We start from the raw sequence: 22,539 nt of genomic DNA, 5'->3' as shown, positions 1-22,539 counted from the left end.
GGCGCCGGACCACGGAGCTGGTCTGTCATCACTCCCACTTTCGAGTGAAAAGTGGCGAAAATCAAGAGAGGACAGTAAAAAAAAATGTGCAAAAAAAAAAAGAGCCGAACGCGGGGGTCGAACCCGCAACCTTGAGATTAAGAGTCTCACGCTCTGCCGATTGAGCTAGCCCGGCATATCAACATTACGAGCCTCGAAACTCATCATCTCTAGCCAAGGAGTGATTTATGCATGCAAATCAAAACAACCACACACCACGACTTGAAAGTATAAATCTGAGATGTTGGAGTGCCTCCAAGGTCGAAGACCTAGGCACTATTGCAGCATTATCGAGAAAATATTAACAGCCATGCCTCAACGATGGAGACGGGGAGTTTGACTCCATTAAAAAAGAACGATATATACATCAAGCTCATAGCCGATCAAACTCACTATCTTAATGCGCTTCTCCATAATTCGCCGAAAAAAGGGAGACCAGAAATCATAATGCAAAATGGGGGGAAACAGGGACACAATGAGGGAGAAATACAAAAGTATCAAATCAGTTTGCGGCCCGAAGTGCTCGTAGTCTAGCGCCCAAACCATCCTCAACGTCCGCATCGACCTTTGTCTGCTCCTTCACGTCCTCCTTCGGTGCTGTGTCCTGGTCCAATGCTAGCCGCATGTCGACACCTGCATCATCGGCAAGTTGCTCCATCAGACGATCAACATCGGCCTCACCCTCCGCCCCATACTCTTGCATTGAGACCCCTTGAGCAACGTCCTCAATAGCACTACTAGCGATTTTGAAGTCCTCCGAGCGTGAGAGGAAGTTATTGGCGTGAGAAACCAGTGTCTCGAGGTTGACACTCTTGGATGCAGCGTCCAGGCCTCTTGACGCCAACGCGAGAGTGCGTGATGTGTCGCGAGTGCTCTGCGCAGCTTTCAGTTCATTGATAATGACGTCCGCACGAGCCGCCTCTGCTCGAAGGGACACCTGGCGTCGTTTCTCTCGTACGGCGGAGGAGGCATGAATTCGAGCGATCTGAAATTCGCGGTTCTTCATTGCTTTATCGGCCTTTGCCTTCTCGGACTTGAAGGTCGCCTCGGCACGGGCAGCCTCTTTCTTTAAACGATTCGAGTGGAGCTATTGTATTAAGGAAGACAGTTAATGTCTGTTCCAGCCAGACTGCGACAAGCCCAGGCGCCAGGGAGTGGGATCGTGCCGAGCAGCGACGAGAGAGGAAGGACTCACCTTCACATTGGTACGGGCCTCAAAAATGGGATCTTTTCGAACCATCTTGTTGTATCGCTGCAAATGAGAGTTTTGGCGAAAAGAAGCTGATATAAAAGCAAGAGAAAAACAGGATAAGGAAGTAATGTGGCCCAGGCTACAGATGGTTGGATTCAAAGAAGGCGGCGGATTCTAGAATTGAGGGGGACGCCTTGGGTGGCAACGTCATCCCAGTCACAGTCTCCGGCTGGGATCAAACCCTTGTTTCTCCGCTGACTGTGCTTCTCTTTCCCCATGGAACGTTTAAACCGTCATGATCACTGACTTCAGAATAAGTCGGCGCCGAGTAGATAATTCTCGAGGCTCTCACCATGTGAAGGATGTTTTTGCCAGCGTCCGTCGGAGATAAGACGCTTCTCTCCGAACCTTGCGTGAGGATACCGGCTTTTCAAGACTACGTTCTTCTGTTTACAAGATAATCATGAGGCGTCCATTTGGCTTGCCTGAATATTGATGATGTTGGAACACGCTAATGTACAAGTTATCGCAAGCCTTTTCCCATAAACAGAGACGTCAACGCCTCCTTGGGGACAGTTGAACGCCGTGAACTCCGCATAACTTTAGAAGGCATCCCTGAACTATTGCGCCGACCGCCTTGCAACGATTTGAATCCACTTAGAATTCTTCTTCGCCTTTCTGGCTTCTCAAGAAGGTTTATCGCCAACGCCAGGGTCAATAAGGATTCCCAGCTCCATCGGCCCTCTTGCACAGCAGTAACCGAACATTCTCCGGCAAACCTCTCACGCACTGCCAGCTGCAATTCCCTGCCCGTCGCATCGCGGAGTGGACGCGCCAAGGCTGGGTTGCAAGCCAGTAATCTTGTAAGAAGTTTGGTCCGGAAGGCCGTTGGGTTGCTCGATGGCTTCGAGGGAGACAGGCTCGGTGTCAAAATCAACCATAGAATCAAATGAGAATGCCGATAAATCTCCTGAGTCGAGAACGTCAAAGGCGAACCCGTCCTCAAGGACTGAAGAATCTGACTTAAGGGATGTATCACCGTCAAATAGGCGGTGGAAGTCATCGTCAGAAAGAGGAGCTGTAATGTCATTTGTAGACTCATGCTTAATGCTCTCTCCGAGGTCGAAAAGCGAGAGGACACTTCCATCTCCGTCGAGCCCACCGACTGACACTGCAGGTCACACAACATCGCTGCAGGATGTTGTGTCAAGTCGGAGGACTCATCGAGAGAGGAAGGCTTCATGGTAGGAGAGTAGTCGGTGACGGAAGGAGTCGGGAAGGGAATTCGGTCGAGGGCAATTTCATCACGCTCTTGCTTGAAGAGAGTTGGAGTAAGAGTAGGCGATACTGATGCAGGAGATCCGGGTCTTGGGGTGCTGTGACGGGAACCCCGAACTTCTGCTGAGAGTTGAGCGACTTGCTGGCTCAGACGGTTGTTCTCGGCTTCCATCTGGGCGAGTCGCTGGACGAGGAACTGGTTCTGTTGTTCCATTTGGATCTTCTCGTTTTCGAGCTTCTCCATTTCTAGCCTCTTGCGCTCGCGGGAAGTCTGTGCAGCCGCACGATTACGAAGGACACGCTCAATGCGGCGCTGCTCCTTCTCGTCGTCAGTTTTGGCGCGTTTCCTAAGGGCATGTTAGTCAGAAAGACAAGTCAGTCAGTTCAGCAACTAAGCGTACCTGGGAGGCAGATTCGTCTTCGGAACCGGTAATTCCTGGCCCCAGGACTTTCTCTTCTTCACTGGCTTCTTTTCCTCAGGCTTGCTTTCAACTTCTCCATCGTCCGATTGCAGTGATGTGTCGGCCGGCGAGACAGTAAGCATAGGAACCTCCAAGGATGGAGTAGAGGGCAGAGAGTCTGTAAAAGCGTCCGCCATTTCCACTGGTGGCGATCGGTCTCGTATTTCAAATGACTCGCAACGGTAAGAACTGCAACAATGGAAGGGCAGAGAGATGGTGAGTCTTTGGATGTTGGTGGGTTTGAGAGCTCGAGACTTCTCGCCGTGGTCAAGAAGACAAAGGCCACCGTGTCATGCCGGAGATCGAAGGCAGATGCCAGATCCCAGCCAGTGAAAGGTGTTGGGGCACAGGTTCCAAGAGTGGGAACGTGTGGAGAGTCTGGAAAGGACAGCTGTTCAAAAGAGAGTTGGGTTGATTGAAAGAGTTGGGTGAGAGGGGGAATGGTTGACTCTTTTAAAAGGCCAGCGTGGTCAATTCAGGCGGACCTTCTTCCAGCAAGGGGCGGAGCCCGTCCACAGCCACGTAACCGTAATATTACTGCTAGCACCCTCTTGATACGGAAAACATATCTGCGCCAATGAATGTTTCGCAGACGCCCTTGTCTGGTTCAATACCCACGTACCGTACCGGTAACGCGGTCGATCCATGGATTCAAGTTCCTTGATCTTCTTGGGCACTCTCCTTGGCCCCTTGGTGAGGCAGGCCTCAATCTGCGACATGCGGTGGAACCACCGCAGTTGCATCGCTCAGCTTCAGGAGGCGAGGCACCCCTCCGCAGACAAGATGACAGATTATCATTGGCGCTTTCCTCACTTCCAGCCACAAGGAATCCGAAAAGAATGTTCGCATGATGCTAAAATTATACAACTGGTACAGAGACGAAGAACTCACTCAGGGCCTGTGTTCGTGTCATCACTGCATGATGATTGTCAACTTTTCGAGAAGCTCACCCTTCCTTCAGTTGCAACCCACCCAGGAAGGGTGGGTGGGCCCTGAGCGCACTCCCAAATCCGAATGTCAATCCTTGGAGATCGACTCGTTCGAGATTGAGGTGACAGTTTCGGATGCAGGCCTTGAACAGCCGCCCCTCCACCGTCCCTCACAAGATTGAGCAGATTCATGCAGGTCGTGGTGCACCAGATCCCTCGGGGGAACACGCACAGCCCACATGTGGCCCTTGAAGTCATCGTCATTTAGAACCACCCCCTCCGCTTCCGCATCAAGTCGCGAGAATTGCGGCTCGGAGAAGAATAATATCACGACCAAGAGGCGTGCTCAGAAGAAAAGCTCTCTTGATGTCCTCACCTCTCAGAACGCCTGGAGCCATACAGGCTAAGGAGACAAGCTCCGCGGTCCAAGGGCGTTATTCTTGATGGGTAATCCAATCATCCGTTGCTGTTGATGAGCAATTTCTCCGTGTCACCATCCCTGCTCGATCGATCCACATCGAGCCGAAATTATCAACACTGTTGACCACTCTCCGACCCCAATGATTGACGAAATCATAACTCAGCGACAGAGAAGAGAATATCTCATGGGAATCTATGTACATCATGACGCATCAAGTAAGTCATCATCTAACGCCTGATTCAGACTCATGATCGAATGCATGAGTCCTTTTGAAACCAAATTATGCACATCGGAAAAGGAGCCACAAAGAAAGTGGCCATGCCATGTTTGCGCTCATAACGTGGTGTCCATCGTATCATCCCCAGCATCAAGGGCATTCTGTCTCTCAGGGTCGGGGGCAATCACACCCCTTCCTCTGCCGGCCAACAACTCGCGCCTGACTTCAGGTCCAATATCTTTATGTCCACGTACCAAAAGCAAGTCTAGGAGAGCCTCGCGCTGGTCCTCGGTTATGTCATTCCGGTAACGTTGTGCGAAAACTAAAAGCGATTGATGCCACAGAACAGGGAGCTTATACATTTTTGAGGCGTCCCGAGACGGTCCATCGCTCATTGTATCTTCCGTAGGGTCGGCAGCGCGGAATCGCAGAAAATGGAAAACCAGAGCATCAATGACTTTGTACGGCAGGGCGTATTTCTTTTCTAGGAAGATTCGAATGAAGACATTCACAGCACCAGTGCTCTCGAGTGACCTACTTGACTGTTCGGCGGCAAGGTCACACATGCGAAGTAGTGCCGCAGCCGAATGCAAAACCGGAATGGAGACACGTGCGATAACAGAAGAAACGATGTGAGCTTCCCGCAGAGTGCAGGTCCCGCTCGAAACTAGAGGGAACAGCAGCCCTTTGAAGAAACAGGCCGGTTTATAGAGGGCCTTCTTCATCGCATTGTATGTGTGAACATTCAGTTTCTTCTTCTCATAGATTTCCTCCCGCACGCGCTCAAGCAATACAGTCGAGATATACTCCTGCGCAATGTTCGGCTTGTGTGAGATGAAAATCCGAGTCCCAGCGTAGATAGCGTTGGCGGTCCAGGACTCGGGCCGGGTAATTGAAAGTAGTGTTTGCCAGTTTGGAACGGCAGGGAGAATCTTAAATGGCTTTGGAAGTGGCCCAGATTTGTATCGAGAAAGGATCATACCCACCCTGGTCCTGGTTAGTATGCGCGAGCAACGGAGTTGAGAGGAGTTCAGGCAGCAACACTCACTTTTCATATACCTCTACAGCCTTTGCTGGTATCTGAATAGCGTCTTCGGGTAGACCTCCGCCTTGGATGATCGGTCCAGCCTTTCCTGCCTGCTTGGCTTCATGCTCGGCGATCTTTTCTAATATAAGGTCCGCAAGATTGGTGGTTTGGCCACTCGCCTCGGGTTCGCGAAGACCAAATATCGGATCTTCCTCGCCTCTAGGAACGAACTTGTGGAACATATCAAGGTCATTCGGATCAACCTCCTGGACAGTCTATTAGATATACACCGCTTTAATAGTCGTCCGGAGCTTTGAACACATACTGCTTCCACAACCTCCTCGTCGTCGTCCCACTGATCTTCATTGAATTTCCCCTCGTCGTCCGAATAGACTTCGTCTTCTTCAAATCGAGACCCATAATCAAATGCCGAATTGCCTTGCTCTGTAGTTACAGCGCGCGCGGCGCTCTGTTCGGCGTCTTCTTCATCAGCAAGCTCTTGCCCAATTTGCAAGATCTTGCGGGATGTCTTCGCATCCACAAAACGCTCTCCTTTCTCGCGATCCCCATCTGCCTTGTATTGGCGCTGATTCTTTTTGCTAGGATGCGTTCGTAGGTGACCCGTGCTCAGAATATCTTCGGCAAGAGGGTTATGTCGGCGGGCAGCAGCGGTGGTGCGAGACGGCGTCACCTTCGGCATGATGGGCCTTCGTTTGTCCGGACTTAGAGATATATTGTGCTCAATTCGGGTCGTCGCAGGACGAATACCTTCTGCCCGTCGGAGCGAACAGAAATCCTGCAAATAAATGAACGGCCGAGCAAACAAACCTTTTCTTCTTGGGAGCCGCCAATGTGTGTAAATTTCTGGATCATGTGATGAAGCTTGCTGGTGGGCTCTTTTTTTTCCGTGGGGTCTTATCGCACCCACCGCCTTTTCTTTCCCCTCCCGTCGCTGGTCGATACCAGCATGGCCTGATTTTCTGCCTGAACTATCCAACCAGTCCGCCCTGAAGTTGTGCCTTTTGGTGGCGAGGTTTCTCGAAGCAGCGTTCGCAATCAAAACAATCCTCGCGGTATGTTAGCCCCCTATCCCATTCGGCACCTCTTTACTTCTGTCCTCCTAACAAAATGGCAGCTGTATATTCAAAATTGAACCAGCTGTGCTAATTCAACGCCCGGTATAAATCCGCATATTTCCACGCCGTCCATCAGTGCCTCCCACTCGCGGCCCAGCACCACAACCGTCCCTGTCTCAGATCACCAAACAGTACTCCGTATCGCCAGAGTTGTCTACAAATTTCAAGAACTCGGATCTTCTTGTAAACAGGTCGGCGGGGCCCCAAATTGCCCAGCTGAAGGCATCCGCCTGAAGTTGCCTTGGTTCTGCAACCCGCTTGCATAATGGCGTCTAATCAAGCAGCCGGATCTCCCGCCCCATCCTCAAATATAAATTCCCCCACCTTGAATCCCGTAACTACTAGCCTTCCTAATGGGCCTCTCTTAGATGGGAATGCAAGGTCCTCGCCCGCACTGTCCACCACCGCATCGGTCCAAGCCGACGGGGCAAGGTCGAAGCGCAACAAACGCGACAGTCGAAAGAAGAGGGAAGCGAAAGGATTAGACCAAGAGAGCTTACCCCCTAAGAGGAAGGCCGTTGCCGTGCATAATACCGCGATTCCTAGCTCAGATCTCACCATACTGAGACCCATAGCGGTCGGGGAACCGAAGGCATCGGACCTCTTCCCCCCTCAAACTCGCCAATTGAATTTCGCAGTTCGAAAAATGTCAGGCGTTCTTGGACGAAGTTGGGATTTTTACGAGGTTGTTGACAAGCTCACAAATAAGAACGGTTTCCGCTACACCTACGCCATAGCTGATACAGAATTTTCGCATATCAAATACCGCCAGACGGACGTTCCGCCATATCATGCTCGATTTAGTTTTGAAGACTCGCCGGCTGCGATCCTATTTTCGAAGGATGCCCTTGCGGTCACAACCAACGATCCGTGGCACACGGCGCGCGCTAACGTATGCGCTCGCGACGGGACCTACTACTATGAAGCTCGGATTATAAGCGGCGTGATGAATGACTCGGGGGTGGCGTCTCCGAATGGGAACTCAAAATCCACTCCGCCATCGAGGGGTCATGTACGTCTTGGTTTTGCTCGAAGAGAGGCGGATCTCGATGTAAATGTGGGTGTCGACTGCTACGGCTACGGAATTCGGGATGTAAACGGCGAAGTTGTCAATCGCATGCGGTGCGAATATTTCTTTCCAAAAGGCGAATCAATCCGTGAGGGCGACGTTATTGGCATGCTAATCACTCTCCCACCACTCTCGCTTCACAGGAAGGTTGTGGAGGGAACATACGATCCAGGATCCGACGGCGAGAGTTCAACAACGAAGCCCGGGGCGCCTTCAGCAGCGAATCTCATCCGTGATCGTATTCCCTTCCATTACAAAAACGACTTCTGTTGGCAGCAATCCAACGTATTTCCTACCAAGCAACTACGCGACTATGCTTTCAATCTCAAAGAAACCCCAACATTCGGACCACCATCCCCGTTCAACGGAGAAGACGCATCCCTACGCACATTACCCGGTTCTAGTATTACAATATACAAAAACGGGGTCAAAATGGGCACTCCGTTCAAGGAATTATATGCCTTCCTACCACCGGCCAGCAGACTGGCAAATGGCACCAACAACCTCGGGCTCGGGGAACGCGAAAATGCCGACGACGGCATGATCGGGTATTATCCAGCCGTCAGCTGCTACGGCGGTGGCGCCGTTGAGTGCCGTTTCCAAGGGCCCTGGTGGTTTGGCCCTCCTTCGCATACCGAGAGCGGCGACATAGTACAGGGCATAGGCGAGCGTTTCAACGAGCAGATCGCTGAGGACGTTGTGGCAGATATTGTAGATGAGGTGGAAGCAATGCTTGTCTGGGGCGGCGTTGACGACGGCCAGGACGTGGTCAATAATGCTGAGATGGATGGCTCTGCTAGCGGTGCGGTAGGCGGTACTGATGTCTTAAAGAATGGCGTCGGCGCTGCTTACGACTCTGCTCTCGCTACCGCGCCTATAGAAGGTAGCGGGGCCGCCAGTATGAAGCTTGCGGACCAGGACACGGGACCTCCAGGCTTGGAGGATGCGGTGAGTGTAGGTGCTGCGAGTACGCCGAGTGCGGAGGCATCCGTAGTGCCGGTCATACCGGAGCCCGAGGATACTCCTATGAACGGTGTTTGAGACGAGTTATCTCCGGCCCTACTATCTTTCTCAATCCCGGTTGGTTCCATCGCTGCTTTATTTTCGCTTGGATCGGGCATCGCACACGGCAGGAGTTGGTTTCAGCTATCAAAGTGAATTGCGTTGATTGTACAACGGCAGGAACAATCTAAGACCATTTGATATCCCAGATTTAATACGGGCTTGGTCTAATCCCGAAAGCCCTTTGATTCTTTTGATCTATTGCAAGTGTCGTACTTTGAAATTTGGCTTCTCGCCATGCAACTCTAGCTCCTTATCATGTTTATCCATCCATCGCCAACTGATCTTGATTACACGTTAAATAGCACACCCCTCCAACAGCTCCCCCACATTGAGGACAAGGTCATCGTCACCATACTGGCCAACTACTTGAATTCCGGCCAGGTCATTGTCTGCATGATGTTCAACATTACCTTTCCCAGAGACAGGGACAGATATGGCCGGGAGACCGGCCAAGCTAGCAGGGACCGTGAACACGTCGCTAACGTAAGCATCCAAGGGCGATATCGCTGCGCTGGCATTCATAAGATCCGATATGCTCGGCGGTGGTGAAGGCGCAGTCGGACAGATAAGGACATCCACGCCGGCTTTGGTAGTCGACTCTTCAATTCTCGATGCGTTGGACGTCAACGGGTGCTCTGCTCTAAATACGGCGTCAAAGTCATGCCGAACGAGACGTCGGATGCGCTGGGCTTGAATGAAGTAGTTGTCGATAGCTTGAGCACTAAGACTGAATGCGCCAAGCATGATTCGTCTCTTGACCTCGGGGCCAAACCCTTCGCCTCGTGTCCTTGCATATAGGTAGCTTTCCGATTCATCCTCACTGTTGGGTCCTTCGGGATGAGTTCCGTATCTAACACCATCATACTTTGCCAGGTTGGAAGACGCTTCGGCGGGGGCAAGTACGTAGTATGCAGATAACGCAGATTTGGTCATTGGGAGCGAAACAGGATGGATGGTGTGTCCTTGCCGGCGCAGGTACTCTAGTGAACGATACCAAGCCCGGCGGACGGAAGGTGCAAGCTCAGAGACATTATATTCGAGGGGAATTCCAATTCTAAGGGGAGCGGATTCAAGGCGAGAGGAGAGTTGAGGGAGTTCTAACTTCGATGCGATTCGAGATCGTGACGGAGGAGAAAGGCTTGTCGGGTCGCGGGGGTCATGCTGGTTTAGAACGGCTTTCGAAGGGTGGTCAGTCTTCGCTGGCTGGGGAATGCACGGAAAAAAAAAAAGGCATACCGAAGGCATCTCTGACAGTTGAGGTTTCCTTTGCCAGAATCCCGACCGTATCTAGCGAGTTTGCATACGCGACAACTCCCCATCTCGACAAGCGTCCGTAGGAGGGTTTGAACCCAACTGTCCCCGTATATGCGGCAGGGAGTCGAACGGAACCACCAGTATCCGTTCCAATTGCTCTGGTTCCCACTCGTTAGGCATGTACCGCGCGCAATTACCCGAGAACAGCACATACAAATAGCATTGATCCGTGGCGACAGCAACAGCGCTTCCACCAGAGCTTCCTCCAGCTGACAGATGGGACAAATCATCGCTGCACCGCGCGTTCTTGACAGGTCCGAATCGCGAATGGACCGAATGGGAACCCATACCAAACTCATCAAGGTTGGTCTTTCCGGCAATGATGGCCCCAGCATCTTCCAGCTGCTGTACCACGGTCGCGTTGAAGGGGCTTCTGAACGCCTCAAGGCTTTTCGAAGCACATGTGGTGGGGAGGTCGCGGGTGCAGATGTTATCCTTGAAGGCGATTAATCGACCGTCTAATCGGGATTTCGTCTTCCCTGCGAAGGAAATAAGCATGTCAATTAACTCAAGCGACGACGACTTCATACCCTGTTTTCTGCGAAGGTCCGCATCTTTCGCCTGGCCCAGCCATCGACCCGAGTGGGTTATGAAGGCATTCAGGGCAAGGTGGGAGCTCTGGTTGGCGACATATCTCTCAGCTTCGAGCAGGAGGGACATTTAGGCCGCTAAAGCGTCTGTCACAGATAATGAAGAGTAAGTACCTTGCCGTTGCGGAAGAGCGATCCAGATGGCCCGACGGTGGCCCGTGCTTTGCCCTGTCAAGTCCTCTGATAATTCAGGGCAATGGACGAGGCAACCCTGGAATCGCATTTGAACATATGGTTATGATTATTACTCAGGGGCCAAAATCAACGCGTTCGAGTACATCTCTAAATAATTGCGCGGCTCCTCCTTGTGGCCTGGAAAGTGAGAGCACAGCAACAGCTAAGATATATATTCCGTGGCAGAGGCACTCAATTAGCCCAGTGCAACAGTTTTTTCCCGAAAGTAAGTCATGTAAAGCCTGCATGCAAGATACGGCACACAGCCTACCCAACCCACAAATGCCAATTCATGCCAATCCCTTTGCGGGCCTGGCGTATTACGCTGAGCGTGGATGGCGGGCGGGCAGCTGCCAGAAACCCCCGTCGGCCCGAGGACGAGAAAACGACGTCATCCGAACCATCTGCCCCAAAGCTCTCTCCAGAGCTTCTTCCGACGAGCCAGCCTCGATCCAGTGGCTGAATTCACCCACATTCAACCACCACCCAGTATGTTCTTCCGCTGCGTCGCTCAGCCTCCGTTGCGAACCCCGTTCCCAACATCGGCCTTGAAAGCCTCTGTCCCATCGTCTTTGCCCTTGTTCGCCGCACGCCAATGCCGGGGTGCCATTTCGAATAGATGCCTGGAGAGCCGGAGACATATTTCGGCATATGGCTATACGCAAGCTAAAGCGCTCGTCTATTCTCGCTACGGCGAGCCAAAAGATGTTCTACAGTAAGTGCCTAGATCAAAACAGGCTGTGAAATCGTAACGTATCCCCGCCTAGGCTTCACAAGCATTCAATCTCCGCTCCCAATGGGACGCAAGTCAACCTCCGTCTTCTCGCTGCGCCACTTAATCCTGCCGATGTGAACCAGATCCAGGGGGTGTACCCAAGCAAGCCCCTCTTCGAGACAACGCTCGGCACGCAAGAACCGTCCGCCATCGCCGGGAACGAAGGCGCGTTCGAGGTTATCGCAACTGGATCTAAAGTCAAAAATCTTACGAAGGGAGACTGGGTCATCATGAAGCGCACTGGACAAGGTACCTGGCGCACACATGCCCAGCTGGACGAATCGCAATTGATCAAAATCGAAAACCAAGAGGGACTGTCTCCGCTGCAGGTCAGCACCGTTAGCGTGAATCCCGTCACTGCGTATCGTATGATCAAGGATTTCTGTGATTGGGATTGGTTACGCTCTGGAGAGGAATGGGTGATTCAAAACGGTGCGAATAGTGGTGTGGGACGTGCTGCTATCCAGCTAGGAAAGGAGTGGGGTATTAAAACCCTTAATGTCGTCCGCGAGAGGAAGAGTCCGGAAGAGACTGATGTCCTGAAACAAGAGTTGAAGGACTTAGGAGCTACTGCGGTGGTCACAGATTCCGAATTACTTTCTGGCGAATTCAAAAACATTGTTAATGAACTCACTCGACAAGGGAGAGAGCCTATTCGGCTGGCTCTGAACTGCGTCGGTGGTAAAAATGCAACGGCACTGGCAAAGGTTTTGGCCCCAGGCTCGCATATGGTCACATACGGTGCTATGTCGAAGCAGCCTGTTGCTCTGCCGTCTGGACTCCTGATCTTTAAGGGCCTTGTATTTGACGGCTTCTGGGTAAGCAAGTGGGGCGACAAGAACCCGCAGCTCAAAGAGAACACGATCAAAGATGTCTTGCAGTTGACTCGAGCAGGTAAATTCAAGGATATTCCCGTGGAGGAAGCTAAGTGGAGTTGGGACACCGAGGGCTCTGAGCTTTCAACCGCTGTACAGGGGACTCTTGGTGGATATAGAAGTGGGAAGGGCTTGCTCAGGTTTGTAGGGGGTGATTGAAAGTTGATTGTATGATACGGATGTAAACGCAATTTCATAAAATCCCAAGTGCTGCACACGCTAATAAGATACGCCACATGTGATGCAGTTGGATTGCTGGTACCTATGGGGAATGCGGGTCGATGGATGCGAGAGACGTCAAAACAGATGTAATAATTGGAATAGGCTAGGGCTGCACCATACAGCTCCAGTTATCTTTAACCCACTGTACAATAAGGTCCGTTAGAGATGTAGACGGCATGTAAATGTCACTCTCCCGGGGGACGTCAACGCTGAGCCTGGCATATCTGGCCGCTAATGTTATATAAGGCTCTATGAAATCAACGTAGACAAGGTCTACTGTTTCCGGAGCAGCGGATTCATTTCCGAGAATCAGAGAGTCTATGCAATTCGGTACCTGGTAAAAGTCGACCGGCGAATGAAGTGTATCATCGCCATCTGCGCCCAAATCGTCTATTGTCGTGTATCCGGGTACAACTTCAAGCTGGGGATAAGCATTGCTGAACATTGGGTTTTGATTATTGGGCATATTGCGCGTTGGTCCACCACGGCGTGCATCGTCGCTGTTGCCAACACCGTGACGATACGCAGCCTGTTCGGGGGCAGCCAGACTCCATGGGGAGGGGGGAGCTCCGTCAAGGGAGGGCGCCAAAATCTTCGGCTGTTTGTTCAAGATCTCCAGGACCAAGGCCGCTTTGTCGTACGGAACATCCTTAAGATAGCGGAAGCCACTTGTGAATGGAGAAACAATATATGCCGAGTCCCGCGTAAATTCGCCTTTGAAAAGATCGAATCGAATGGCACCGGTGTTTACAATAGCAAGCGCCGGCTTTCCAGAACGTGATTTATCCTTTAGCACGTCGGGGAGCACCTTCTGATGTAACCAGGTGTAAATGCTGTCCTCGGAGCTATGGGGAACACGCGATACCCATAATGTTCGCGGAACACAGCCGTAGATTTCGTCTAGTTGAAGAGCGGTCCTGGATTCACGGATAAGGCGGGAAACGTTGCGACCGCGCTCAGTGGGAAATGTAGTCTCATTTAGGCCGGTGTGGTGATGGAAAGAGAAGAGGTTATTATCAATATATCTTCGGTTGAATACAAGACCTGCTGAACGGGACTTTCGATCGCCCAGGGAGAGACCATCAATTGACATGAATCCAATAGTTTCCATAAAACGACCACTGGCAAGACCATATGCGTTCGAATCGAATCGAGCGCAGTCACGGATATGGTAATGGCCACCGAAAAACTGGATGGGTGTCTCTGGATGGATAGCTCTAATGGCCTTGAAGATGGAGTCGTATTCTCGGGAATGAACAGGAACATGGCCAACGACCAAGAATAGATCCACATCCTTGTCAAGGACAACTTCTTGGAACCACCTCTCTTTGATAGTTTCCTCCACAGGTTGAACAACGGTATTGTTGCAGTTCATCGTGAAATCAAAAAGGAAGCCAAATGCGACAATGCGAGCGCCCTGGTTTTGAGTGATGAATTTCTTGAATCGTGCAGCCAACGGCACAAGTTCTCCCGTTGTGGGATGGAAGATGTCGATATTGGAAGCCAAGTAGTGGCCATGAAAGCTCGGTACGGTGCTCAGAAATTCAGCTTCAGAGGTGGTTTTCTTGTACAGTTCATGATTACCTGACGACATCACGTCGATATGCTGCTGTCGTAGGATCTGGGAAGTATAGGTGCCTTTTGGTTCCGACGAATCATAGAGGCCATTACCTTCGACTCTATCACCAGTGTCAATCACCAGGAGATCTCTTCCATGGGCTTCGGCTATTTCGCGCATTCTGGTCGCGAACGACACATAATCGCCCCAATCCGCTGAATATGATGGTCTACCACGCGCTTCGTTAGCGTGCGTCTAAGGGCATCAAAACGAAGGCGGGCACCCATACTCTTGGAGATGACCAGCGAGCCAGCCATGAGTATCTGTAGTATGAAGGAAGTTGAGTTGGCCCCATTTCAGATCGCGTAAAGGGGCTGGTATAGGATCTGGAGCTGAGGGCTGGGTAGCGAGGACAGCCGAGAAAGCTGAGAAAGCCGAGAGGGAAACAAGAGATTTTGGCACGGGAATCATCTTCGGCCAGGCTACAGAAGAAGATACGAAGGTGTAGGAAGAATCAGTAACATATACATAGGGGCAACACTGCGTTTGCGGAGTTGTTTACGAGCCGCGGGTACATCTGCAGATGACAAGCGATGGACCTCGAGCGACAACCACTTTTCCCCAATCCAATTAGGAAAGTAGATCGCACGTGGCCCATACGAGCTTCTGTGAAGCAACCTCTGGGAGCTGGGCGGACTCCGAGTGCTGTATATTGTGACGTAAATCAGAGAACACGCGGAAGGATTGACTTCGGGATTGCGCCCCGACCCTGAGCAAGCTTCGGAGGAGCAATTGTCCGTTATCAAAGAAATCATGAGTGGACACGGAACAAGGCGCCGGTGAGGCAAGTCTTAGTCAGCGTTACCCCCAACGCTCCGACAAAGAGCTCTCACCAAAAAAACATATCCCGCGCGAGTTTGGTCGCCTGGTTTTCTTTTTTTGGCTGTTCTTCCTTTCCCTTCGCCTTGTTCGGTGGTGGAGTCTCCATTTTGAATATCAATTCTCCGTGACCTTAATGCCCTTCAGCCCGGCCATGGCTTCTCCCCGACTCTTCCGACCGGCGGCTCGTCTGCTTTCTTCGCGCCTCTCTTCAGCGCCTTTCCGTCCTGTCGTTCAGACCGCTTGCACACCCTCAATTTTGCGCTCCCGGGGGTATGCCACGGAAAGCGGTCCTAAGGAGGTTACCGTACGAGATGCCCTGAATGAGGCTCTCACAGAGGAGCTGGAGAGCAACCAGAAGACGTTCATCCTGGGTGAGGAGGTTGCGCAATATAACGGAGCGTATGACTTCACTTTCCTAACAGCCGTCATCAATTGATTCTTAATAATCGAGCTCTAACCCTTCACTTCCAAACAGATACAAGGTCACTAGGGGGCTTCTGGATCGCTTCGGGCCAAAGCGGGTTATCGATACACCCATTACGGAAGCAGGCTTTTGCGGTCTAGCCGTCGGAGCTGCTCTGGCTGGACTACATCCTATCGTATGTCCTGATTCATTCCATAGGGGACCAAAGTGCAAATTAGAGTATTCATGCTAATTTTTGTTCCGTAAATAGTGTGAATTCATGACCTTCAACTTCGCAATGCAAGCTATCGATCAGATAATCAACTCTGCCGCCAAAACACACTACATGTCCGGTGGCATCCAGCCTTGCAACATCACTTTCCGTGGGCCGAACGGCTTTGCCGCCGGTGTCGCTGCGCAGCACTCACAGGATTACTCCGCCTGGTACGGTAGTATTCCTGGTTTGAAGGTTGTCGCGCCCTGGAGCGCTGAGGACGCCAAAGGTCTGTTGAAGGCCGCTATTCGTGATCCCAACCCCGTCGTCGTTCTGGAAAATGAGTACGCATAAGTTTACATGTTCTTATAATACCTTGGACCGTTCGTGACTAATCCCGGATAGACTGCTGTACGGCCAGGCCTTTGCTATGAGCGAGGCTGCTCAGAAGGACGATTTCGTCCTGCCCATTGGCAAGGCTAAAATTGAGCGTCCCGGCAAGGATCTTACTATTGTTACCCTCTCCCGTTGCGTCGGACAATCTCTCAATGCTGCCGCTGAGTTGAAGCAGAAATATGGCGTTGAGGCTGAAGTGATCAACCTTCGGTCCGTTAAGCCTCTCGACGTTGAGACCGTCATCCAGTCTCTCAAGAAGACTGGCCGTCTGATGTGTGTCGAATCTGGCTTCCCCATGTTCGGCGTTAGCTCTGAGATCCTAGCCCTTTCGATGGAGTACGGTTTCGACTACCTGACAGCACCTGCTGTCCGTGTCACTGGTGCTGAGGTGCCTACTCCGTACGCTGCCGGACTGGAGGCACTGAGCTTCCCCCAAGAAGACACCATCGTTGGACAAGCTGCCAAGCTCCTCAGGTTGTAATTCTACCTTTTGCTAGTGGTTAATTGGGGTGAGGCTGAATTTCACCGTGTGTCCGACCTAATCACGCAGGTCCTCGTTTCTCGCTCATACGGTGTTCTTTCCCGGCTTGAACAGGTTTTATGATTTCTGTACTATTATCTTCAAGCATCATTTAGACCAAAATTCAAAGCATCTCACTAGGAAAAGGGGCGTGAATGAATTCCCTCTCGACAACACCGAGGTGTGCATTGGGAGAAACCCTCGGGTCTACATGTTTTCGCAGAAGACTACTCTGAAATCAGAAAAAGTTGGGAAAAAAGTAACCGGGCAATGCTCGATATCCCACTTGCATAGCGCCGACTGTGAATGCGCTAGTACACTTTCAGCCCGAATTGTATCGAGTTACATCACGTTCCAGCAGCCTGGACACTGGCAGGGTCACTCCCAATACAGCCAGGGAAGCAACCCGTTGGTCTTCGGGGGTCATAGTATCCTTCACCTGGGTTATCAACCGCATATTCTTCATCCGTGTCACTCTCCCCTCCATCCTGTGGGACACTAGGGGACTTTCCAGATTTGAGAGGACCTGAATCACTCACGCCCTCAGTAAGGGGTATATCATCTCCATCCTCGTCATCGTCTCCAAGAACATTTTTCTTCGTCGGCGCTACGGGAGCAGCCGGACCTTTCACAGTCGTAAACGAACTCTTGAATCCTCCCCTCTTGAATCGCCCGCCCCCACCACTGCTTGCTGTGCTTGGGACGCCCCCTGTTTTCCCGGAATCAAGAACTCTGAGTCCTGCCTCCGCGTCGGCTTTCTTCTCGGCCCGTCTGGCTTTCTCGGCTGCATTTGGATCCCGAGAGAGCTGCTTGAGGTCTTGAAGGCGCTTGCGATGTTGGTGGTCGTAAGAAGAGATGTGAGCCTCGTATTCGGGGTGCCGGGAGTAGGATTTATTGCAGAGTGTACAGGTGAATGAACTCAGAGCGGAGCGCGCCGAATCGGTCTAGGAGGCGATTGCGGATTAGTTGCTGCCGGTTTTCGGCGATGGTGTGGGTTGGCTAAGCCGTACCTTAGGAGCTGGGTTTGTAAAGCCTCGCTGTGCAGTTAAGACGTCAGAAGAAAGCTCAGCGCCATGTTTTTTGTTGAGGCCGATCGAAGCACGAAGCACTTACCGGTGGCATCTCTTCCCGCCGGGATGCAATTCAAGTTATGGGCAGGTCGAAGATGGTATGATGTGCGCAGAACTATGATAATGATGGGTTCTGCATCTGTACCATTCGTTCGCTACGGTACTTTGTTATTGGCGATTCACAATTCGCATAGTCTGCCCGGACTGTGGAAGCTGATTCTGCCAGCGTGACGACACCACCGCCTGCAATTGTTTGCCAACGCCGCCAAGGTTATCTCGACATATATCGGCTACAGCTCGGAAGATCGGAATAGCGACAACAGGTTGCGTGCGAGGCGACTTTGTCAGGAGGACTATATCTCGACTGTTGGATGAAGTTGTCTGTGGTTGAGCCTCAAGAAGCCAATGAACTTGCGGGGAAAATAATGATCGGCCTGCGGCCTCTGATGGTTGGGCTTCTTTTCAGCAGAACGTCAGGATCGGCCAGAAATCCATTGGGTATGAGCTGCAAATCCTTGAAAAAAACACTATCCCAAAGAAGAGAGTGTTCCTCGATTCGCCTGGGGGAAAGACCTCCTGAGTTTCCTGCAGCTAGTCAATGAGAATTGCTTTGTTTCTTCCGAACATAACTTCCCAAGCATCCTCCCAACCCGGCCGAGCCAACACCTTACCAACACAATGGTTTCATCTACGGGGTCGAACGTGCCTACACGAGATGATATCGAGACGAAATCTATAAGCTCTATGCAGGAACTGGACCCTTCTCCGGTTGATGAAAGTTTTCCCGAAGTCAACTTGGAAGATCATGGCCCGAAGTATCAACCTCCGTCAAGTCCACGAAATCTCGGATTACCCTTCCTAGGCCTCCACAGGGGTAATTGGGATTATTGGTGTGAGTCTATGAGTGTGCGCTCGTAGTAATGCCGCTGAACTAATCGAATAACGACTGCAGTATCCGCTGTCCAGAAATACTCGACATACCCCCCGGCGTTGTTCGCGGCGCTACACTTTGCCAACACCTCGCTCATACCTCTTGCGACACGGTCCGTTGCCGAGAGCGATAATTACCTCCTTCTTACAAGGCCTATCTACCAAGCGCCCGTGCTCGAACATGTAGTCCTGACCGTCCCTATTCTTACACATATTGCTTCCGGCATTGCTCTCCGCAACATTCGCGCTTCGCGTCGCGCGCGACTCTATGGTGCTGAGACAAGAGATCAAAGATATGCGCTCTCCTTCTGGCCCCGGATGAGCCTGCAGGCACGCCTGGGTTACGCATTTGCCCCATTACTCGCTACACACGTCTTGGTCAATCGCATGGTACCGATCATGGTCGAGGGGGGAAGCTCAGGAGTTGGCCTGCGTTTCGTTGCTCATGGCATCGCACGAAACCGTGTTTTCTGGATCACATACTATCACCTTTTTGTCTTCGTCGGAGTGTACCACATCATCGGGGGATTGGCTGCCTGGATGGGGTGGAGAATAACCACTGTTCGGAAGACCCGTGGTGGTAAAGAAGGCTCACTCAAAGACTACTTGGGCCCAGTGGAGAGCGAACAGCACATCAAAAGGCGGAGAAAGATGTGGTGGAACTTCAACAAGCTTGCTACACTGGGGGCATGTGTGTGGCTTGCTGGGGCGCTGTGGATTGTTGGGAATGGTGGAGAGGGTTCGGGCTGGGAGGCTAAGGGCTGGAACGAGATGTATAGCCAAGTTCCTGTCATTGGGAGCTGGTTATAAGGGGCTAGTAAATAATGTACGCGGAGCAAAGAAGCTGTAGAATAGCGATAAATACGTAATTGATAATTATGCTACTAATGACAAGATGCGCGGAAAGGAGATTTTCAGGTGTTGTCGTCGCTTTACCTGGCCCGTGCGCAGATTTTTTTCTGAGCTTCTTTCTCCGCTCGTCCAGAAATCTCGGGTTGACATCGAATATTCTGTAGCGGTCTGCTCTCTGTCTCAGCTTGCAGCGCCGCTCTGCACCTTTTAAACACATGAAGTCAATTTGGTACATCCCCCGAACCTTGACCACCCGATCTCCGATAATCCGCTTCTGGGCCTCCGCATCCAAAGATCTCAATTCTGCGCGCCGCCGTCCACGCATTGATCAATCAGTTTTACGACATTCCCGTTCATTTGTCTCGAGCATGGCCGCTACTCCGGGCCCCGACGCCGCCGACCATTTAGTACAGCATGACGGCAAAGAGTACCAGGTCATCAGGGAAGGACGAGCGTACATCTTAAAGCCGCCTGCGGAGACCGCAGCTACACAAGGAAACAAGCGGGACTTGAAGTCAAACGATGGATCTCAAACTGTTTTTTACAATCCCATTCAGCAGTTCAACCGGGATTTGACCGTCCTCGCGATTCGCGTTTATGGGGAGCATGTTATGGCGGTAAACGCAGAGAAGAGTGTACGGCGGAAGCGGAAGGCATCAGGAGGCGCTGGCGGGAGGAATAACAAGAGGAAGCGGGGGGATGACAATGGAAAAGGTGGAGAGAAAGCTGGCAGATTGGAGAGCGAGACCAAGGCTGCAGAGGTGGAGGACGAAGAAGCGCCAGAATCCCATCCCCCAGGGAATCCCTCTCCAACATTATTTCCTCCCGAGTTCACAATTTTAGATGCTTTGTCCGCATCTGGCCTACGTGCTTTACGATATGCCTCTGAAATACCATTTGTCACCCGCGTCGTTGCCAATGACCTGTCGACCTCTGCCATCCAATGGATGGAACGAAACATTAAGTACAACGGTCTTGAGAAGCTCATTCAAACGAACAATGATGACGCCCGCCTATATATGTACAGTCGTCTGAAACCGGTCAAGCCCTATAAAAAAGACGAAACTGGCAAGTTCGATGTCATAGATTTAGATCCCTACGGTACCGCAGCGCCCTTCCTAGATGCAGCTGTGCAAGGGATAAAAGACGAGGGCCTTCTTTGCATTACTTGCACCGATGCCGGCGTTTGGGCATCCAACGGGTATCCCGAGAAATCTTTTTCATTATATGGTGGTGTGCCGATCAAAGGTACTCATTCTCATGAGGGTGGGCTGCGCCTTATTCTGAATGGCCTTGCAACGTCGGCTACCAAATACGGTCTTGCGATCGAGCCTTTATTATCTCTCTCAATTGACTATTATGCTCGGCTGTTCGTCCGTATCCATCGATCTCCCGCCGCGGCCAAGTTCACATCAGGCAACACGATGCTTGTCTATAACTGTGACTCTGGCTGTGGAGCGTGGGCAACTCAGCCTTTAACCCAAACCAAGCAGAAGCTTGATAAGAAGGGGAACCCTTTTTATCATTTTGGGTTTGCCCAAGCACCATCTGCTAATGTGAAATGTGAGCATTGCAACATGAAGACCCATCTCTCTGGTCCCATGTGGGCCGGCCCACTGCACCACCCTCACTTTGTTCAGAAAATCCTTGATCTCATCCCTCAAGTTGATAAAGAGGTATATCAGACTAAGGACAGGATTGAAGGCATGTTGACGACGGCCCTCGAAGAGGACCTAAGTCTAGAACTATCCCCTGAAGAGAGCAAAAATCAATCACCAACCTCTCGCCCTGGTGTTGAAGATATTCCCGGCCAGTCCGAAGAACTTTCACCCATTATCCCCCGAGCAGATCCCGCCATCCGTGAACCCCATCCCTTCTACTTCACCCTTTCTAGTATTTCAAAGGTCCTCCATACAACGACCGTTCCCTACGAAGCATTTCGTGGAGCTCTCCGCGGCTTAGGGTACAAGTGCACACGCAGCCACACAAAACCAAACACCGTCCGCACAGACGCCCCATGGGCCGTGACTTGGGAGATCATGCGGGAATGGGTAAGGCAGAAGGCACCGCCCCTCAGAGCCGGTTCCCTTAATCCTGGGGCTGCCGGCGCCGCAATAATGGCGAAATCCCGAGATAGAAAGACGGACGACTCCAAATTATCGCTCCTGAGAAAGGAACTCATCTCGGCAGCTGAAGCCAGCAAGGACCTGCCAGATCTCGTCACCAGAGCCGAAGCTGCTCTGTACCGCTCAGGGTTTCAGCATACCTTATCCTTATTGAACAAAGATGCATCAGAGCCAGAGCGCAACGGCAAGTCTGAGGCTCAACCCCAAATCAAAGCATGGGGTAGCCCTCCTCTTCACCGGAACGCCACCCCATATTCCGAGCTCGAGGTGGTTTTTGATGAATTACTGGGACGGGAATCGCGGCCTCGGAAGCGGCTTGTTAGATACCAGGTGAATCCCAGAGCAAACTGGGGTCCTTTGAGTCGAGCATCTGGGCGTACATAGACTGCTCCAGTTAGTTTTGCAGATAAAATGCTGTTAGCCCTTCACCTGTACGCATGTTCTCTACTCAACAACTCCGGAGGGCTCTGTGTCATTAGAGCTTACTGAATTCCGATCTTCATTCACATTCGTGATACGCGAGCATTGCCAGATCGATTCCACCCCTTTACGTCCCGTAACCAGTTGATCGTTGCATCAAGGTTTGGTGTCGCTGTAATCCCAAAGCTCGCGCGGGACAAATGGAGCCTATACTCATCTAAGTTATGGGGTTCAGATTTTGTTAGCAGGACTTTGGGGCTGCGTTGAAGTAGTAAGAGAGTGCGAGAATTGGACTGGGAATCAAGACGTATATTAATTTGTAAAAATAGAAATAATAATCTATATGTTGCAGGAAAAAAATCTTGGCCGTACTGATCGTGAACA

At 51.5% G+C, this 22,539-nt stretch overlaps 12 protein-coding genes and 1 non-coding gene across 13 annotated transcripts; 6 read left to right on the top strand and 7 right to left on the bottom strand.

Annotated features, from left to right (window-relative positions):
- Nucleotides 1-102: 102 nt before the first annotated feature.
- Nucleotides 103-175, bottom strand: BJX67DRAFT_t84. Its single transcript has one exon. It is a non-coding gene; the product is annotated as a tRNA-Lys (tRNA).
- A 366-nt stretch (nt 176-541) lies between these two features.
- BJX67DRAFT_384975 (putative SNF7 family protein Fti1/Did2) lies at nt 542-1,279 on the bottom strand (the record flags this gene model as incomplete). The annotated part of the gene is made up of 2 exons (XM_071033766.1): nt 542-1,126; nt 1,235-1,279. The coding sequence occupies 2 exons, from the start codon at nt 1,277-1,279 to the stop codon at nt 542-544; spliced, it is 630 nt and encodes a 209-aa protein (XP_070882094.1).
- Nucleotides 1,280-1,754: 475 nt separating this feature from the next.
- On the bottom strand, nt 1,755-3,107 carry hacA (transcription factor HAC1; the record flags this gene model as incomplete). Its single annotated transcript, XM_071031596.1, has 2 exons — nt 1,755-2,856; nt 2,911-3,107. The coding sequence occupies 2 exons, from the start codon at nt 3,105-3,107 to the stop codon at nt 1,755-1,757; spliced, it is 1,299 nt and encodes a 432-aa protein (XP_070882093.1).
- A 458-nt stretch (nt 3,108-3,565) lies between these two features.
- BJX67DRAFT_267245 (uncharacterized protein) lies at nt 3,566-4,052 on the top strand. Its single transcript, XM_071026456.1, has one exon. It carries the CDS (start codon nt 3,616-3,618, stop codon nt 3,964-3,966), a length of 351 nt encoding a protein of 116 aa, XP_070882092.1. The 5' UTR covers nt 3,566-3,615; the 3' UTR covers nt 3,967-4,052.
- Nucleotides 4,053-6,264, bottom strand: BJX67DRAFT_390777 (snoRNA-binding rRNA-processing protein ENP1; the record flags this gene model as incomplete). The annotated part of the gene is made up of 3 exons (XM_071034682.1): nt 4,053-5,524; nt 5,586-5,830; nt 5,890-6,264. 3 exons carry the CDS (start codon nt 6,262-6,264, stop codon nt 4,654-4,656), a joined length of 1,491 nt encoding a protein of 496 aa, XP_070882091.1. The 3' UTR covers nt 4,053-4,653.
- Nucleotides 6,265-6,841: 577 nt separating this feature from the next.
- BJX67DRAFT_267190 (SPRY domain-containing protein) lies at nt 6,842-8,969 on the top strand. The gene has a single exon (XM_071026453.1). The coding sequence runs from the start codon at nt 6,966-6,968 to the stop codon at nt 8,808-8,810; it is 1,845 nt and encodes a 614-aa protein (XP_070882090.1). The 5' UTR covers nt 6,842-6,965; the 3' UTR covers nt 8,811-8,969.
- On the bottom strand, nt 8,970-11,027 carry BJX67DRAFT_267196 (glutamyl-tRNA(Gln) amidotransferase subunit HER2). Its single transcript, XM_071026454.1, has 4 exons — nt 10,679-11,027; nt 10,303-10,627; nt 10,071-10,246; nt 8,970-10,009 (listed from the first exon to the last, which is right to left on the bottom strand). The coding sequence occupies exons 1-4, from the start codon at nt 10,806-10,808 to the stop codon at nt 9,129-9,131; spliced, it is 1,512 nt and encodes a 503-aa protein (XP_070882089.1). The 5' UTR covers nt 10,809-11,027; the 3' UTR covers nt 8,970-9,128.
- A 376-nt stretch (nt 11,028-11,403) lies between these two features.
- BJX67DRAFT_390771 (enoyl-[acyl-carrier-protein] reductase) lies at nt 11,404-12,804 on the top strand (the record flags this gene model as incomplete). Its single annotated transcript, XM_071034681.1, has 2 exons — nt 11,404-11,627; nt 11,680-12,804. The coding sequence occupies 2 exons, from the start codon at nt 11,404-11,406 to the stop codon at nt 12,719-12,721; spliced, it is 1,266 nt and encodes a 421-aa protein (XP_070882088.1). The 3' UTR covers nt 12,722-12,804.
- BJX67DRAFT_267208 (Metallo-dependent phosphatase-like protein) lies at nt 12,645-15,131 on the bottom strand. The gene is made up of 2 exons (XM_071026455.1): nt 14,632-15,131; nt 12,645-14,571 (listed from the first exon to the last, which is right to left on the bottom strand). The coding sequence occupies exons 1-2, from the start codon at nt 14,811-14,813 to the stop codon at nt 12,888-12,890; spliced, it is 1,866 nt and encodes a 621-aa protein (XP_070882087.1). The 5' UTR covers nt 14,814-15,131; the 3' UTR covers nt 12,645-12,887.
- Nucleotides 15,132-15,375: 244 nt separating this feature from the next.
- On the top strand, nt 15,376-16,718 carry BJX67DRAFT_374775 (pyruvate dehydrogenase (acetyl-transferring) subunit E1 beta; the record flags this gene model as incomplete). Its single annotated transcript, XM_071031595.1, has 4 exons — nt 15,376-15,623; nt 15,700-15,823; nt 15,899-16,185; nt 16,247-16,718. 4 exons carry the CDS (start codon nt 15,376-15,378, stop codon nt 16,716-16,718), a joined length of 1,131 nt encoding a protein of 376 aa, XP_070882086.1.
- Nucleotides 16,719-16,911: 193 nt separating this feature from the next.
- Nucleotides 16,912-18,192, bottom strand: BJX67DRAFT_267135 (putative C2H2 finger domain protein). The gene is made up of 3 exons (XM_071026452.1): nt 17,871-18,192; nt 17,768-17,794; nt 16,912-17,701 (listed from the first exon to the last, which is right to left on the bottom strand). Exons 1-3 carry the CDS (start codon nt 17,877-17,879, stop codon nt 17,105-17,107), a joined length of 633 nt encoding a protein of 210 aa, XP_070882085.1. The 5' UTR covers nt 17,880-18,192; the 3' UTR covers nt 16,912-17,104.
- A 313-nt stretch (nt 18,193-18,505) lies between these two features.
- BJX67DRAFT_384966 (MCP1 family protein) lies at nt 18,506-19,567 on the top strand (the record flags this gene model as incomplete). Its single annotated transcript, XM_071033765.1, has 2 exons — nt 18,506-18,719; nt 18,780-19,567. 2 exons carry the CDS (start codon nt 18,506-18,508, stop codon nt 19,565-19,567), a joined length of 1,002 nt encoding a protein of 333 aa, XP_070882084.1.
- A 172-nt stretch (nt 19,568-19,739) lies between these two features.
- Nucleotides 19,740-22,440, top strand: BJX67DRAFT_364492 (tRNA (guanine26-N2)-dimethyltransferase). Its single transcript, XM_071030201.1, has one exon. The coding sequence runs from the start codon at nt 19,825-19,827 to the stop codon at nt 22,117-22,119; it is 2,295 nt and encodes a 764-aa protein (XP_070882083.1). The 5' UTR covers nt 19,740-19,824; the 3' UTR covers nt 22,120-22,440.
- Nucleotides 22,441-22,539: the final 99 nt, after the last annotated feature.

This window comes from Aspergillus lucknowensis, assembly GCF_044049455.1.
Source record: "Aspergillus lucknowensis strain CBS 449.75 chromosome Unknown BJX67scaffold_56, whole genome shotgun sequence".
Taxonomy (NCBI): Eukaryota; Fungi; Ascomycota; class Eurotiomycetes; order Eurotiales; family Aspergillaceae; genus Aspergillus; species Aspergillus lucknowensis.
Note: the sequence above shows the minus strand (reverse complement) of the source record. Positions and strands in the feature narration are given on the sequence as shown.